This window comes from Ranitomeya variabilis, chromosome 5, assembly GCF_051348905.1.
Source record: "Ranitomeya variabilis isolate aRanVar5 chromosome 5, aRanVar5.hap1, whole genome shotgun sequence".
Lineage (NCBI taxonomy): Eukaryota > Metazoa > Chordata > Amphibia > Anura > Dendrobatidae > Ranitomeya > Ranitomeya variabilis.
In genome coordinates this window covers 554,265,915-554,282,458 of record NC_135236.1, presented here as the reverse complement: position 1 = coordinate 554,282,458, position 16,544 = coordinate 554,265,915, and the positions used below count along the sequence as shown (strand labels likewise).

The 16,544-nt window shown below is 40.8% G+C and overlaps 1 protein-coding gene across 3 annotated transcripts in view; it reads right to left on the bottom strand.

Moving 5' to 3' along the window:
* GRK6 (G protein-coupled receptor kinase 6) overlaps positions 1 to 16,544 on the bottom strand; it is a 57,311-nt gene that overhangs the window by 10,629 nt on the left and 30,138 nt on the right. For 2 of the 3 annotated variants that reach the window (XM_077265915.1, XM_077265914.1), the window contains exons 9-15: positions 15,067 to 15,257; positions 12,902 to 12,939; positions 12,464 to 12,553; positions 12,178 to 12,386; positions 1,747 to 1,884; positions 959 to 1,096; positions 466 to 617 (exon numbers count right to left, since the gene is read on the bottom strand). In XM_077265915.1, coding sequence (XP_077122030.1) covers positions 466 to 617; positions 959 to 1,096; positions 1,747 to 1,884; positions 12,178 to 12,386; positions 12,464 to 12,553; positions 12,902 to 12,939; positions 15,067 to 15,257 — 956 coding nt within the window. The remainder of the gene's footprint in view (positions 1 to 465; positions 618 to 958; positions 1,097 to 1,746; positions 1,885 to 12,177; positions 12,387 to 12,463; positions 12,554 to 12,901; positions 12,940 to 15,066; positions 15,258 to 16,544) is intronic. The other variant, XM_077265916.1, reaches the window with a different exon arrangement.

Below are 16,544 nucleotides of genomic sequence, written 5' to 3'. Positions count from 1 at the left end.
ATATCATCATATTGTTTAAAGGCATAGTAATCTTTGTGAATGTAAACTTTTGACTTTGCAGTAAGTAATAAAAATGCATTAAAACATTCTCTCTCTCATTATTCTAGCATTTGGCAAGTAATAATTATGGCAATCCTAATTGACCTAAAGTGGAAAAGGTTTATTCTGATTTCATGTCAGATATTGAAAAAAAAAAAGTATCTTTTTATGTAGTGACTATTGGTAGTAGTCCGTACCATGTAAGATACCGATACAATGGCTTTAAGCAAAACAGATGTCTGCAACTCACTAAACTGAACAATCTGCTACTTCAAATATGTGAATGTTTTAGAGAAATAAAAATACACATGATAATATCCCCACTTCTACTAAATATTACAAGTTGAGATGGCAGTATGTCGCAAGTTAATCTATTATGAGAGCATCTTGAATTAACCAGTATCGTTGCCAATTATAAACTACAACCTTCCTTTCCCTATTACCGGTCTGCCAAAGAATCGTTGTAGCAGCCCCTTTTTTGGTTCCGGGGAAGGAAGACCCCTCCAGTCCAGGTCCGGCGGGACAGATCCATCAACGGGAATGTTACTGAGTTCTGTAAAGCAGTCTGTCTCTATCATCTACAAGAGAAGATATATAAACATGGATTTAATGGTTTTTCATTATGATTTTCTTGTTATAGTTGACACTGGAGAAGAGAGAAGCGATTTGCAGGACTCTGGTCCACAGGCCACATCAGTAATCTGTGGCAGCCGAATAGGAGGCCACCTGAATCTCCTTGCCTCCCGGCATTACTGGCTATCCTTTTGAGAAGGGTTTGTGCAATATCATGGCAAGACGCACACACCACGGCGGGAATGCTGGGCGATCAGGAGATTCGTAGGTCTCCAATGCAGCAGTCACAAGGTACTGACCTGGTTGATGCGACTTGACTCATCCAGCTGACGTTTGCACAACCTACCTCATCCTGCCAGGGTATTGGCACGCATCCCGTGGCAAAATTGCGATAAAAGTCACTATCGGTCTGCTCAAGCTCCACACCTTTTACGGTTGAGAACTGCTCAATATCCAGAACATCTTTGCAGTAGATTGCCTGAGGCTGAAATACAAGAAAACTACATTTTAAACACATTTTTAGAGATTGTAGATTGGGACAGCGATACGTGTCATTCATTGTAAATTTGTACGATAATCCTTTTAAATGAAAACGGTTACCTGGTTTTTGCTACCTCATCTGAAAGCAGCATGATAGAGAGAGAAACCCCGATTTCAATGATGTATCACTTAGTTTACTGTGTGCAGTCACCATTTTCTTTGCTACAGATGTTGATTCCTGAATAACCCCAACCCCACACCTGATTGGCAGCTTTCCGTGTACAAGCTATATTTACAGAAAGCTGCTAAATCACTGGTGGTTGCGTAGTTGGACTAGGAGGCATGAGACATCTAGTCCCGAAGCTAATCTTCTGTTTATTGAAACACACAGCCTAGTAAGTGACACATTGCTGGAATCAGGTTCTCAGACCCTACCGTATGCTGTTCTCATATTACATACATCAAAAGCTTGCTGACAGATTACCTTTAATGCCAGTCATGCCACTCTATGACCCTAGAACAAAGAACGTCAAAAGGTGTCTCCTTAGAAGAGCCACAGTCAATGCTTTGTACTCCACCCTAATCATAAAGACCTCAATAGTCCTCATCTTATACATTCTCCAAACAGGTTCCAAGATACAATGGGAAACTTACATCAGGTTTGAACGGTGGTTCTAGAATCCCAGCTTCAAGTCTCTTGAAATTAATATGCTTGAAGAGCTCGTGCTCTTTCACCTCTTGTGCACCTCGCCCACGACTCCCTAATCGTTGTTCAGGGTCTTTACACAGTAACTGCAGAACGTAAAAGTACATATACATGTATTATAGTCAGTTTTATATATATGTATATATAAAGGCTTAACAAAATTTAAAATGAGGTCACTTTATTAAATATTAGGCTAAATAATCAAATGTGCTGTATGCAAATGGTGAGGGTTGTGGATTCATTTGTGGCTGTAGAAAATAAGTACTAAACACGTCACCAGTTTTTTTTAGTAATTATATTTCTAAAGGTGCTATTGACACTAAATTCTCACAAGATGTCGGTAACAACCCATCCAATCCACACAGGCAAAATAATCAAACCACAGATGTCCATAAATTAAGTTATGTGTAATAATGAGAAATGACACAGGGAAAAAGTATTGAACACGAAGAAAGAGAGGTGCAAAAAGCCATGGAAAGTCATGGCACCAGCTGAAATCTATCAGTAATTTAAAATCAATCCTGCCACTTAGTGAAAAATAATATCAGCTGGTTCAACTGATGGCCTATAAAAAGGTATCTCATTACCAAGGTGCCACACAAGAAACATCTCATGGTGGGTAAAACCAGTGAGTTGTCTCAAGACCTTAACAACCTTACTGTTGCAAAACATACTGATGACATTGGTTACAAAAGAATTTCTAAACTACTGAAGAGTGAGCACTGTTGCGGCCATAATCCAGAAGGGGGGAAAAAAAACATAATTTCACTATAAACTAGCCATGGCCAGGTGCAGCCCACAAGAGTTCAGACAGAGGAATGAAAAGAATTATCAGATGAATTGTCCAAGAGCCAAAGACCACCTGTGGAGAGCTACATAAAGACATGGAATCAGCAGGTACCATTGTTTCAAAGAAAACAATAAGTAATACACCCAACATCCTTGGCCTGTGAAATAGTGGGAGAATATAGTCTGGTCAGATAAGACCAAAACTGAACTCTTTGGATGCCATAATGCACACTATGATTGGAGGTCAAAAGGCACTGCATATCACCCGAAAACACCAGACCTACAGTGAGGTTTGGAGGAGGGAACATCATGTTGTGGAGCGGTTTTTCAGCATGTGGCACTTACAAACTTCATGTAACTGAAGGAAGGATCAATGGACAAATGTACTGAGACATTCTTGATATAAATGCCATCTATCAGGATGATGAAAATGAAACGAGGATGGACATTTCAGAAAGACAATGATTTCAAACACACAGCCAAGAAAACTCTCAATTAGTTTAAGAGAAAAAAAATAAAGATGCTAGATTGACTCAGCCAATCCCCTGACCTAAATCCAATAAAAAAATGTATTACAGGCACTAAAACTCAGAGTTCATAAAAGGAGCCCACAGGACTTTCAGGATTTGAAGAGTGTTGGTGCAGAAGAATGGGCTAAAATCACACCTGAACAATGTACGCAACTAGCTTCTCCATACAGAAGGAGTCTAGAACCGGTCATCACTATCAAAGGCGTAGTATTAACCCCTTCCAGACATGCGCCGTATATATACAGTCCAGCGAGAGGTGCTTTCCTGCAAAGCACCGCTATTTCCGGTCACCGCACAGTCACCGGATTAAGATGGCTGCTGTCGCTGAAAGCAGGCCATCCCTGCACTTCGCCCCGGGTGTCTGTACCGCCTCCCCGCGTTGGCAATCACTGCGATTGGCTGGTTGACTGACCAGCCAATCACAGCGATGTGACAAAGTTGTAAAAAAATAAATAAATCATGTGACACCCTGTGATCGGTGCTGTCTGAGACAGCACCAATCACAGCAGTCACAATGGGTGGTGTGATTGCGACGTCACCTCTCCTGATTAACCCCTTTGGCGCTGATTGATCAAGAACTATTATTCAGCCAATCAGCGCCAAAGGATTTAATCTAAAATAGCAATCCCCACTCTGCACGCCATCTTTACCTCATAGTTGGCATGCAGAGGGGTTGTAGATGCCCTTTGCGTACCTGAGAGCGAGAATTGCACTGGTGGCCAGTGCGATCCTCTACGATCCCTGTCTTGCTCCTGCGATCTCCTGCTGTGCGCTGGCAGCTGTATGACTGATCTGTGATCATAGTAATAGCAGCAGTTCCCCAATCCCTGTCCCAGTCAAAAAAGGTGCAGAGTATGCTCCAAGAAGGGAATTCAAAAAGACAATTTACCATTATAATCATTACTACAATTATGCCGCTATAAAAAATTCCTTGAGGGGTGTAGTTTACAAAATAAGGTCACTTGTGGGGGGGTTTCCACTGTTTAGGCACATCACGGGCTCTGCAAACGCGACATGGCACACGCAGACCATTCCATGAAGTCTGAGCTCCAAACCGTAACTCCTTTCCTTTCATGCCCTCTTGTGCACCCAAACAGTAGTTTTACACCACATATGGATATCAGTGTACTCTGGGAGAAAATGGACCCCAAGAATTGCAGTGCAATTTCTCCTGTTCGATTTGTGAAAATAAAAATAAAAAATGGGGTGAAAACATTTTTTGAGGAAAAAAAGTGATTCATTTCACACATCTAGATAAGTTCCTTGAGGGGTCTAGTTTCCAACATGCAGTCACTTGTGGGGGTTTCCACTGTTTAGGCACATCAGGGGCTCTCCAAACGCAACATTGTGTCTGCTCTCGATTCCAGACAATTTAGAGTTCAAAACGTCAAACCTGTGCTCCTTCCATTGCGAGCTCTGCCGTGAGCCCAAATAGTGGTGTACCCCAACATGTGGTGGTGGTGGGAGGTATTGGTATACTCAAATTGCACAATAAATATAGGGGTTCATTTTCTCCGGCTATCCTTGAGAAAAGAAAAAATTGGGTATAAAAGCTAAATTTTTGTGAAAAAATGTTAAATGTTCATTTTTTCCTTACACATTGCTTCAGTTCCTGTGAAGCACCTGAAGGGTTAATAAACTTCTTGAATGTGGTTTTGGGCACATTGAGGGGTGCAGTTTTTAGAATGGAGTCACTTTTGGGTATTTTCTATCATATAGACCCCTCAAAGTCACTTCAAATGTGATGGGGTCCCTAAAAAAAAAAAAAAAAAAAGGATTTGAAACACTGAGAAATCGATGGTCAACTTTTAACCCTTGTACCTTTCGAATAAAAAAATATATATATTATGCTTCAATTATTGTGCTGATGTAAAGTAGACATGTGCAAAATATTATTTACTCACTATTTTGTGCGATATGACTCTCTGATTTAAGGGCATAAAAAGTAAAAGTTTGAAAATTGCGAAAGTTTCTCCAAATTTCTGATATTTTCACAGTCATATCGAAGAAATTTTACCACTAACAAAGTACAATATGTCACGAAATGAAACAATCTCACAATCAGTGGGATCCGGTGAAGCATTTTGCGTTATAACCACATAAAGTGACAGTGTTCAGAATTGTAAAAATTGGTCTGGTCAGGAGGAGAAAACAGGCTTCGGGGCGAAAGAGTTAAATATAATTCAGCAAATGTGTTTAATACTTTTTCCCTGTGTCCTTTCTCATTGTTACACTTAATCTATGGACATCTATAGTTTGTTTTCTTGTGGTTTGGATGTGTTATTACAGACATCTGGTGAGAATGTCATGTGAATAGCACCTTTAGAAATAAATTTACTTCGAAAACAGGTGACGTATTCAATACTTATTTCACCCGCTGTAGATACTATTCCCTTAATTCTCCCAAGCATAAATTATTCAACTCTACTTTTATTGCCATGATAGTGTGGAATTAACTGTAAAGTGGGAACTTTCTTAAATTTTAGCCCAGGCAGAAAAGCAAAGTATTTGATATTACCTTTTACATATCACAAAATATGCCTTTGCTGCAGACCTCGGAAAGAGATCCTTGACCTCCCAAATCCGCCTTTTTTCCTATAGTGCTCATTATTTTATAATTTGCTGTATAAGGGAGATCTCATCCCTTCTTACTCACCAACACAAATTATGCTTTAAGAAAACCACAACGTAGAGGAAATGCAGGCACTTGTCAATTAAAATGCAATTAAAAGATGAGCGCCGTTGCCAATTTATCATGTCATTAGTGAAAGTAATGGGATTTCCATTCTGCTGTACACTTCTTCATACATAATGAAAGTAGGCTGATGAAAAGGAGCCATTTACATCAATTTACACAAAAAAGGGGTAATTCAGCATTTATATCAATAAAGTAAAGAAATGGAGACAGCAGGACATGGATGATCTCACTTCATCCCACAAGACTAAGCATTGAACAGCTACTAAAAACGGACTAGCTGAATCCTTTATGCTCTATGTAAAAACAGGAGGTCAATTTTCTCGGTATAACTCATCAGTCACTGCAAAAGTGTATGGCGCAGGGATGGGCAGTGAAGAAGGGAATGATTTCTACAGGGACAAGAGACTTCCTGTTTCTACATAGAGCAGATACAAAAAGAATAAGTAGCTGGGTAGAAAGGCAAAATGAGCAATTGTCAGTACACAGTGCTATTTAATATGATGACTGCAATATAATAAACATTTGATGGGAAAGTTTTTTTAAATAGATTTCTTATACCTCACAAGACCAGTGTACTTACTGTGAAAATCCAATGTCAGCATTGCTGTAGAATAATTTTTGAAAGCTTTCCTGCCCGATATTAAAATAAGCACTAGCTGGATTTTATAAACCGCTCATCTTCAGATTAGGATTTCACAATCATACTGAAATGGATTTCCAAAGTACGTACACCAGGCTCATCGGATGTAAGAACCCTATTGAACAATGTATGCAGTTTGTATTGTAAAAAAATGTTAACAGATCCACTTCTTAGGAAGGTTCAATCCTGCAACGCTTTATTCTTAAGATTCATGGGGGTCACACAGACAGGTTGGACTACACAGTCACAAAACAATTGCACAGCGAGCAACATATCAATTTATAAGATGAGAATATAGCTTTAATGACATCTGCTATACATGTACGGTGCAGGACGGTAGCAGATGGATGGAGGGGCGTCATACACTGCAGATAATGGCCTGTGGCTAGACGGTCAATTTTACTATATGTGGCATTGCTGTATAAAGCACAAGCGATCAGACGATTGCAGGCTAAAGTTCCCCAAGGGGACTAAAATACAATAAAAAACAAAACTTAAAGTATGAAAAAAATCCTTTTCTCCTATTAAAAATAAATATAATAAAAACACACATGTGGTATTGCCATGTACATAACAGTCTTATCTATCAAAACTGGGGGGTCTGCAATACCAAGATAGATTATTACACTTGGGGCAATTTAGTTTGGAAAAACGAAGACTAAGGGGTGATCTTATTTTAATGTATAAATATATGAGGGGACAGTACAAAGACCTTTCTGATGATCTTTTTAATCATAGACCTGAGACAGGGACAAGGGGGGCATCCTCTACGTCTGGAAGAAAGAAGGTTTAAGCATAATAACAGACGCGGATTCTTTACTGTAAGAGCAGTGAGACTATGGAACTCTCTGCCGTATGATGTTGTAATGAGTGATTCATTAATTAAATTTAAGAGGGGACTGGATGCCTTTCTGGAAAAGTATAATGTTACAGGGTATATACACTAGATTCCTTGATAGGGCGCTGATCCAGGGAACTAGTCTGATTGCCGTATGTGGAGTCGGGAAAGAATTTTTTTCCCCAATGTGGAGCTTACTCTTTGCCACATGGTTTTTTTTTGTCTTCCTCTGGATCAACATGTCAGGGCATGTTAGGTTAGGCTATGGGTTGGACTATATGGACTCTTAAGGTACCTTCACACGAAACGACTTTGTAACGATATCGCTAGCGATCCGTGACGTTGCAGCGTCCTGGCTAGCGATATCGTTGTGTTTGACACGCAGCAGCGATCAGGATCCTGCTGTGATGTCGCTGGTCGCTGAATAAAGTCCAGAACTTTATTTGGTCGTCCGATCGCTGTGTATCGTTGTGTTTGAAAGCAAAAGCAACGATGCCAGCGATGTTTTACACTGGTAACCAGGGTAAACATCGGGTTACCAAGCGCAGGGCCACGCTTAGTAACCCGATGTTTACCCTGGTTACCAGCGTAAAAGTAAAAAAAACAAACAGTACATGCTCACCTGCGCGTCCCCCAGCGTCTGCTTCCTGCACTGACTGAGCCCGGCCCGAAAGTGAAAGCACAGCGGTGACGTCACCGCTGTGCTGTTAGGGCCGGAGCTCAGTCAGTGTCAGGAAGCAGACGCTGGGGGACGCGCAGGTGAGCATGTACTGTTTGTTTTTTTTACTTTTACGCTGGTAACCAAGGTAAACATCGGGTTACTAAGCGCGGCCCTGCGCTTAGCAACCCGATGTTTACCCTGGTTACCCGGGGACCTCGGCATCGTTGGTCGCTGGAGAGCGGTCTGTGTGACAGCTCCCCAGCGATCAAACAGCGACGCTGCAGCGATCGGCATCGTTGTCGCTATCGCTGCAGCGTCGCTTCGTGTGAAGGTACCTTTAGAGTCTTCATTCAACCTTAATAACTATGTTACTATGTAAAATATAAAAATAATCAACCAGATCTGTAAATACAGTAAACAAAACATTTTTTTCAAACACTCAGAAATTATGTTTGTTTAGTCACCGCAAAAAATACTGTAAGGGATCAAAGTGTCATATCTATTCCAAAATGGTATCAATAAAAATGCTGTCTTACCCCGCATCTAACACATCTCCATCAACCAAAAAATGAAATTGTTACAAGTCTTGGAGTATGACGACACAACAAAAAAAATATCATTGTGATTGTACTGATGAGGAGGATCATATCGCCAGGGCATTTTTATCACACAATGTACACCATAAAAATAATTCCTAAAAAATAGTGTCAGAACTTAGTGTACTGGAAAACAGGAAAAATAATTCTATATGGTAAAATGAATAGCGTCATTCAAAAGTACAATTGGTCTGACAAAAAACCAAGCCCTCATATGTCTATGTGGAGGAAAAAAAAAAAAGTTCTGGCTCTTGGAAGAAGGGGAGGAAAATAATGCAAAAATGGAAATTGGCCATGCTGGGCAGGAGATAATGGTTCCGGTTTCTTTCCTTAAATGGACTCTTCTTTAGATTTTTTTGTTTCAAATAGTCTCTTCCGAAAGCAAAACAACTGAAAATGATGCACTCTTCCTTTGCCAGAAGACTAAAGTAATAGTTGAAAGATAGTGTCGATGGATAATAAGTGAATCACCCAATCATTTCAAGTCATTGCCTAAATAAAAAACAGTTAGAGGACCTTTCACTAAATTTTTCATGTTGAACTAGACACACACAATGCACTAGTGGCTGCAGAGAGGAATAAAATGTTGTTGTTTTTTTGCCCAATCATACGCAAGTAGCAACACCCAATAGCCCCCATCATAGCTTAGAGCAGGTTTTTTAGTGTGCGAGATGTAATGATACAGCACCAATCTCCTGGTTCAAGATCCTACATGTGTCAGTGTGGGAGAAGGAGCAGTACAACACAGTTGACTGCTATGAAAGGAGGAGAGCTGATAGAATGGTTTGTAATGTGGCACAACTAAACTCAACTGTGCTGTCGCTTCTTCCACACTGACTTATGCAGGAGGTTAGGCCAGGAGATCAGGGCTGTATGATTATATCTCACACAGGGAGAAAGCGGCTTTAAGCTTTGGTAAGAGTGTGTTCTTCTTTCCTTTGAATGCTGATGACTGCTTATGATTATTGGAGTATTGGAGCTGCACTATATGACAAAAGCATTGGGACACCTACACATCACACCTAGAGGAACTTTCACAACATGTCATTCTAAAAGCCACAGGCATTAATATGGAGTAGGTTCCCTCCTTGCAGGTAAAGCATCTGCGGTCAAACATTGATGCTGGACATGTCTCACAATCTCCATTTTAGTTTATTTAAAAGATGTCTGCTGGTGCTAGTGTCATGGCTATGTGTGGCTGAGTCAAGTTCTTCCACACCAACCTCATCCAACCATGCATATTGACCTTGCTTGGTGCACAATCATGCTGGAACAGAAAGGTCCTTCCCCAAACTATTCCCACTATGTTAGAAACTTACAATTATTCAAAAGGTTTTGATATGCTGAAGTAGTAAGTTTTCCTTTCACTAAAACTAAGGGGCCCAGGCCAACCACTGAAAAACAAATCAAGAGCATTGTTCCTCCGTCAACAAACATTACAGTTGGCACAATGGAGGTAGGTAGGCGACAGTCTCCTGGCATTTCCCAAACACAGACTCACAAATCAGAGTGCCAGATAGAGAAGAACATTTTTTTATATTTTACTTATGAACGCATATCTAAAGTGCTTTATACCACTCCATGCTTGGTGCTGTAAGGCTTGCATTTAGCTGTTCGGCCATGGAAACCCAAGCCATGAAACTACAGGCCCACCGTTTTTGTGCCGATGGTAATTCCAGATGAGGTCTGGATTCGGCAGCTATGGGGAAAGAGTGTTGGATACTTTTATAAACTATGCACCTCATAAGTCTGTGATATCGCTCTGTAATTTCACGCAGTCTGACACTTTATGGCCGAGTTACTGTGGTTCTGAAACACTTACAATTTTCAATGATAGCACTCACAGCTGATGGTGGAATATTTAATGAGGGAAATATTTCAAACTGCAGCGGTGGAATCCTATTAGAGGACCAAGCTAGAATTCACCGAGCTCTTCAGAAAGATTCATTCTTTCACAAATATTAGTAAAGGCAGACTGCATAATCAGGCACTGGATTTTATACATTGGTAACGCAATATTTTCCTTTCACTGCATTTAAACTAGAAGTAACAGAATGAATAATGGCCCTCTAGATAAAGATTACACAATCAAGTATTCTTCCTTTTTTTGCGGTCTTCGAATGACAAAGATTGCAGATGATAGTGGTAACTAGGCAGATCGGGCTTCCTGTTAGTAGATGCTTCACTCGTGCAGAGGTCTACCACACTAACATCCTGGACAAATAATAGGTATAGTGACATCAAGCCCGGAGAAGATCTCACAGTACTCCCCAAACTGGAAGATTAGGGCCACTGCATGTTTGGTGACGTGGAAGAACACTTCCTTTTACTTTCACCTAATAGTATAGAACTGTAATGTCAGACAGTTCTCAGTGGCATGATAATGATACAGTGCCTGCAGTTTAGTGCTTATGTAATGATGGTGTGCACACAATAGGGGCTATCACCTACTCGAAAGCACCCTACTCAATTACTATATACCCCCATGTAAAATAACAGCCTGTGCTCCTCTCCTGCGCCACTCCAGCAAGGTCGGCGCCGGGGCTTACGTAACACTGTCACGTGAGCCCTGCAGCCACTCGGTGGCAGATAATGAAGAGCTTGACTCGCATTTCCTTCGGATGAGAATGACAACCAGGGGAAGTCACAGCAGCAACTAGAACATTCTTTGGTGCCAGTTTCATCTAAAGAAGAGCGAAGAAGCATCTGAATCTCATGGAGGAGTCATGTCACAGAAGAACACACACCACTTTACACATTACTTGGCCCTGGTTTGCCTTTTTTGCCCCGGGGAAGCCCACCCTCTATTCTGGACCTTTCTAACATTGAGTAAATATACTATTACAGATACTTCCGTTGCAAGGTAGCTACACAAAACGTTATATTTTTTCATACTGACTGCTGTGTAATCTATGGATATGTAAAATTGTAATTAACCCTTTCCATGAGCCTTATGGTATGCGGTTCCTTCCTTTTATTTACCGTGGATATACAAGAGCTCAGTATTTGGCTCCAAGGGAATTAGCACCCAACACAAATCCATACTGTCCATTAAGGACGTGCTACTCTACCAGTTATTTAGGTGACATAAGAACGTCACACGAACCCTGGCGCCGACATCGCCGGAATGGTGCCGGAACCGAAAGAGAGTACAGGCTGTTATTATTTTACATGGAGAAATATAGTAATTCAGAAGGGGTCGTTCAAGTAGTGGGCTACAGTTTTAAAGAGGTTAGTAATAGTGATGAGCGAGTGTGCCCGTTACTCGAGTTTTCCGAGCATGCTCGAGTGTTCTCCGAGTATCTTGGGCGTGCTCATAGATTATGTTTGAGTCCCTGCAGCTGCATGATTTGTGGCTGCTAGACAGCCTGAATACATGTGGGGCTTCCCTAACAAACAGGCAATCCCTGCATGTGCTCAGGCTGTCTAGCAGCCGCAAATCATGCAGCTGCGGGGACACAAACATAATCTACGAGCACGCCCAAAATACTCAGAGAACATCTGAGCATGCTCAGAAAACTTGAGTAACGAGCACACTCGCTCATTACTAGTTAGTAGTCAAGAGACAGAGAAAGGCTGACACTCAATTCATTTCTGGCTAGTATGTACTACTAGTAATATACTCACCATAGTACAGAGAGACTTTGCTTCTGGAGAAAACTTGGTAGAATATTCTTCTTGGCCCTCCTTTACAAGTCGCTCCACTTCCTCACGCTTTATCTTTCTCTTCCTCTGCTGGAATGGAGACTGTCCTTCAATCATCTCATACAGAAGACACCCAAGTGCCCACCAGTCTGGGCTGAACGTGTAGCGCTCGTTTCTGACCACTTCTGGCGCTAATAGAGAAAGATGCATGATGTAGCAACTCTTCAAAGTCATCAAACTCAAAAATAATCCAGCGTTTTGGCCTTACCCATATATCCTACAGTTCCTACTCTTCCTTTAATGGTCTCACCCTCTGGAATGTGCACCGCAAGTCCAAGATCTGAGATCCGTATGTGTCCTTCAACAGCAAAACAAATCAAGTATAGTCAGATAGTCATGTGCTTCACAACCTTCCTGCCAATATACAACCCAAAATGGGCAACTCTACCCAGAACGCAGCTTTTCACATCATAGATATGTATTAGAAGAAAATATCATTGTTCATCACTGATTTCCAGAAAATTCAGAAGAACAGAGATTATATTTAATGGAAATCCAGGGCAAGTAACCATTCCACTCAATGTAAATTTACTCTGATAATGTCACAACTATTCATCGCGTTAAGATCCTGATGCGTCTATGCTAGGTCTAGCCATACATTTTTGGTGGATTTTACCTTAGTGGCATATAGTATACTTTTTCTCACCATGATCATCCAGCAAAATATTTTCTGGCTTTAAATCCCTGTGTAATAAAGAAATTTTAGCCGATTAACAAAGCAAATAATCACTTGTTTGTCTCACCAGGGAAGATCCTAAAATTGTAGATCTGAACAGTAATTAGATAGTTCATAACGAAAGGTTACAGTTTGGGAAGTATTGAAGAGAAGGCTTACATTAAAGTGTAACTCATGACATAGCTGTGTTTAAAAAGAGCAGGAGTGTGATATGTGGAGTACTATTATTTAAGAAGCACTCCACCTATCAAAGTTTTTATCCCCTTAATACACTGCAGTCATTATATTACACAACACTGTGCACTCACAATTGCTCATTTTGCCTTTCTACCCAGCTATTTCTTCTCTTTTCCATTAGGTCTATGACATCACATGATTAAAAACGGACTATCTGAATCCTTTGAATCCTTCTAAGCTCTATGTAGGAACAAGAGGTCAATTTTCCCTGCACAAGTCATCAGTCACTGCAAAAGTCCCTGGAAGAGGAAGGATTTGAAGAGGGGAGTGATAAATGCAGGGACAAGAGACTTCCTGTTTCTATATATAGCAAAGCTTTATTATATGATGACTGCAAAATAAAGAGGATAGCAACTTTTATGAGAGTGCTTCTTTAAGCCCCATTAATTCCAGGGTACTGTACATGTGACCTTGTGTTTGGGGTGCTTTTCCTCAGCCCTTTCAAAAATGTTATATTGGCAGTAAATCAGGAAAACAGCCATGTCAATGAGTGCTTGGCGAAATGATCATGAACACATTAATGCATAAAAGTAAAGCATCTAGTGATCTACATAATTTGATCCCCTCAAAAATGGTTTTGTAGTTATCACTGGATATGTCTGAAGGTTCAAAAAGATTCTGACCCTGACTAAGAGGACCTGCTGGCAGAACAAAAGTGGCCAGGTATTGCTTTTACTCCAGTCTTGCTGTTCTGAGTATTTATTTTTTAATCCACCATACAGCTGCAGAGATATCGCCTTTTTATTTAGTGCTAATTTTTATTGTCTTTGTCAAGGGGGAGCGGCTCACAGGGATCCCTGGGGAGGTGTTTTGGGGATGATCTGCATTATTATCCTGAGAGCAACGTACCATTGTTAAAGATTCTAAAAATTAGTACTAAATAAATAAGGTCTGTATCTTTGCAAGGGTTTGACAGATTAAAAAAAAAAATCAAATAAAAAAAAAAACGGAATACTCAGGGACGCAGTGGGAATAAAATCAGAGCAAAAACTGGCAACTTATGATCTGGTGACGGATCCTCTTTAAAGGTAGCCATGTACAGAAGGCACTACAGGGACAGTTCCTCCTTTTGGAATGTAGCCACTTGCATACATACTCTCATGGAGGATTGGCCTCTGTAAGGGTCTGTTCACATGATGTGGCGTTTTTGCTGCTAATTTGTCACAGCGTAAATATGCAGGATTTTACAGCACCAGCAAAATCAATGAGATTTCTGAAATTTCAAGCACACTTGCCTTTTTTTACCTTGAGCATATTTAGAACTCTGCTGCATTTTTGCCGAGAAGCTACAGATCATTTTCAGCATTTTTCACCCATTCAAATGAATGTGGAAAAAAAAGAAGTATACACATCAAAAACAAGAGTATTGTATTTGGTGTTTTTCCTGTCAATATTCTGGTTTTAGGTTCAGAAAAAAAATGCTGCAAAAATGCAAAGTGTGAGCATATCCTAATCCTCACTTGCTCTTGTATGTGTGACGGTTTTCGGATAACTTTTTTTAAATTTATCTTGTTTAATCATTTTATCCTCACTGCAAATGTATAGTCATACATAGCAGGTAACCAAAATCTGCAGAACTGCGGGGATGTGGGAAAAACCAGCAGGCTGCACACATGATGCGACGGGGCGAGTCTCAGACTACCTTACCATACCTGGCAGGCACTGCAATCAGTAGTCACAGGTCATAGCTGCCCTACTGGGTAATGGGAAATACACCCAGTAAGGGTGATCTCTGGAACTTGCTTATACACTATATAATTAGTGGGGGTAATGACTGGCCGGTCCTGTAAGACTCCTACCAGCTGGACCACGGCAAGGAGAATCTGTACCTTCCAAGACACCAACACAACAGGATTTCTATGCTAAATCAAGTGATTAATGGAAAGTTTCATGATTACCTATACACTATTCGCTCTTCCTGTAGATCCTGAAGTCCGCAGCAGATTTCCGCAGCATAAAACACTGCTCGTTCCAGATCAAATCCAGCTTCCCCCATGTGATAAATGTGAAACTTCAGATCTCCACCATTCATTAGTGTTAACACCAGGCACAGGGCATCTTTTGTTTCATACGCATAGGCCAGACTGACCTGCAGTGTGAATGGGACAAGATAAGTCTTCAACTTCTTATTCTTCAGCAATATTCTAGTAAGATCTATCTGTGCACAAAGCCTCAGTCACAGGTAGAGAGCGAAGATAGGACATGCAGACTTTCACATTTCAAACAATCCATTTTGAAAGAGGTTGCCCACTTTTTGATGACATTTCGAAAATGACAAACAATCCTACACTGGAGAAGAAAACGCACTTATAGGCCTCCAGCTGCCATGGATTCAGCATTGAAGAACCAACTGGATTTACATTTCAGATGTATTTTAGATGATAAAATACTTTATTAGTTCTCCTGATATTTAACAATTTCCTTTTACTTAACACTGAAGCAGATATGCATTTTGTTGGTATTCTTAATGGAAAAAAAAAGGATCATAGAAAGAACAAAAAAACAAAAACAAAACATTTTTCCTAATCTGCCAGATTTTTTTTCTACCCCATTTCAAAGAAGCATAATGATTTCAGCGATGTGTCACTTACTGGGCTGCATGATGCAATTTTGATAAAATCTGTTTTATTTACCAGTTGACTGAACACTGAGCTCTGTATAACCCCGACCTTACCACTGATTGGCAGCTTTCTGTCTATGCATTGTGTACACAGAAAGCTGCCAATCAGTGGTGTGGGCAGGGTTATACAGTGCTCATGTATGCTCTCCACGCCGGGACTATGTGCGTGGAGAGCAGTGAATATTCATTGCTCTTTAATAGTGGGCACCGTGTTAGCCGCAGGCTTCCTGCAGCTGACAGGCGTTCACGCCTATGGGAGTGGAGAGCAGTGAATATTCAATGCCTTATCTAGGGGGCAGCTGCAGGAAGCTCATGGGCGTGGAATGCAGTGAATATTCATTTCTCTTTAGCAGCGGGCACAAGAGTCAGCCGCAGCTGCCAGCTCCTGCCTCCTGTGACCCGCTGCTCCACCACTTCCCCACCACAGCCAGAGCAGGTACATTCGGACTAGAAGACGCACCCCCATTTTCCTCCACATTTTTGGAGGAAAAAGTGTGTCTTATGGTCCAAAAAATATGGTAGATTGATCTCAAAGTGGACAATTTACATTTACATGGATGAGGTGACCATTGATATTTTTGAATGAAGACGCCTGTGATCCGATACTTGCCCAATAATCATTACTATTTACAAACTCCACATTTCCTTGGTGGTTTATGGGCATTTTCAGTGCAAGATCATGCTCTCTACTCCATGCATAGCACAGCTGAGCATAGAGTAGCTGAGCTATGGCTCAACATGGCAGTTGGGACAATG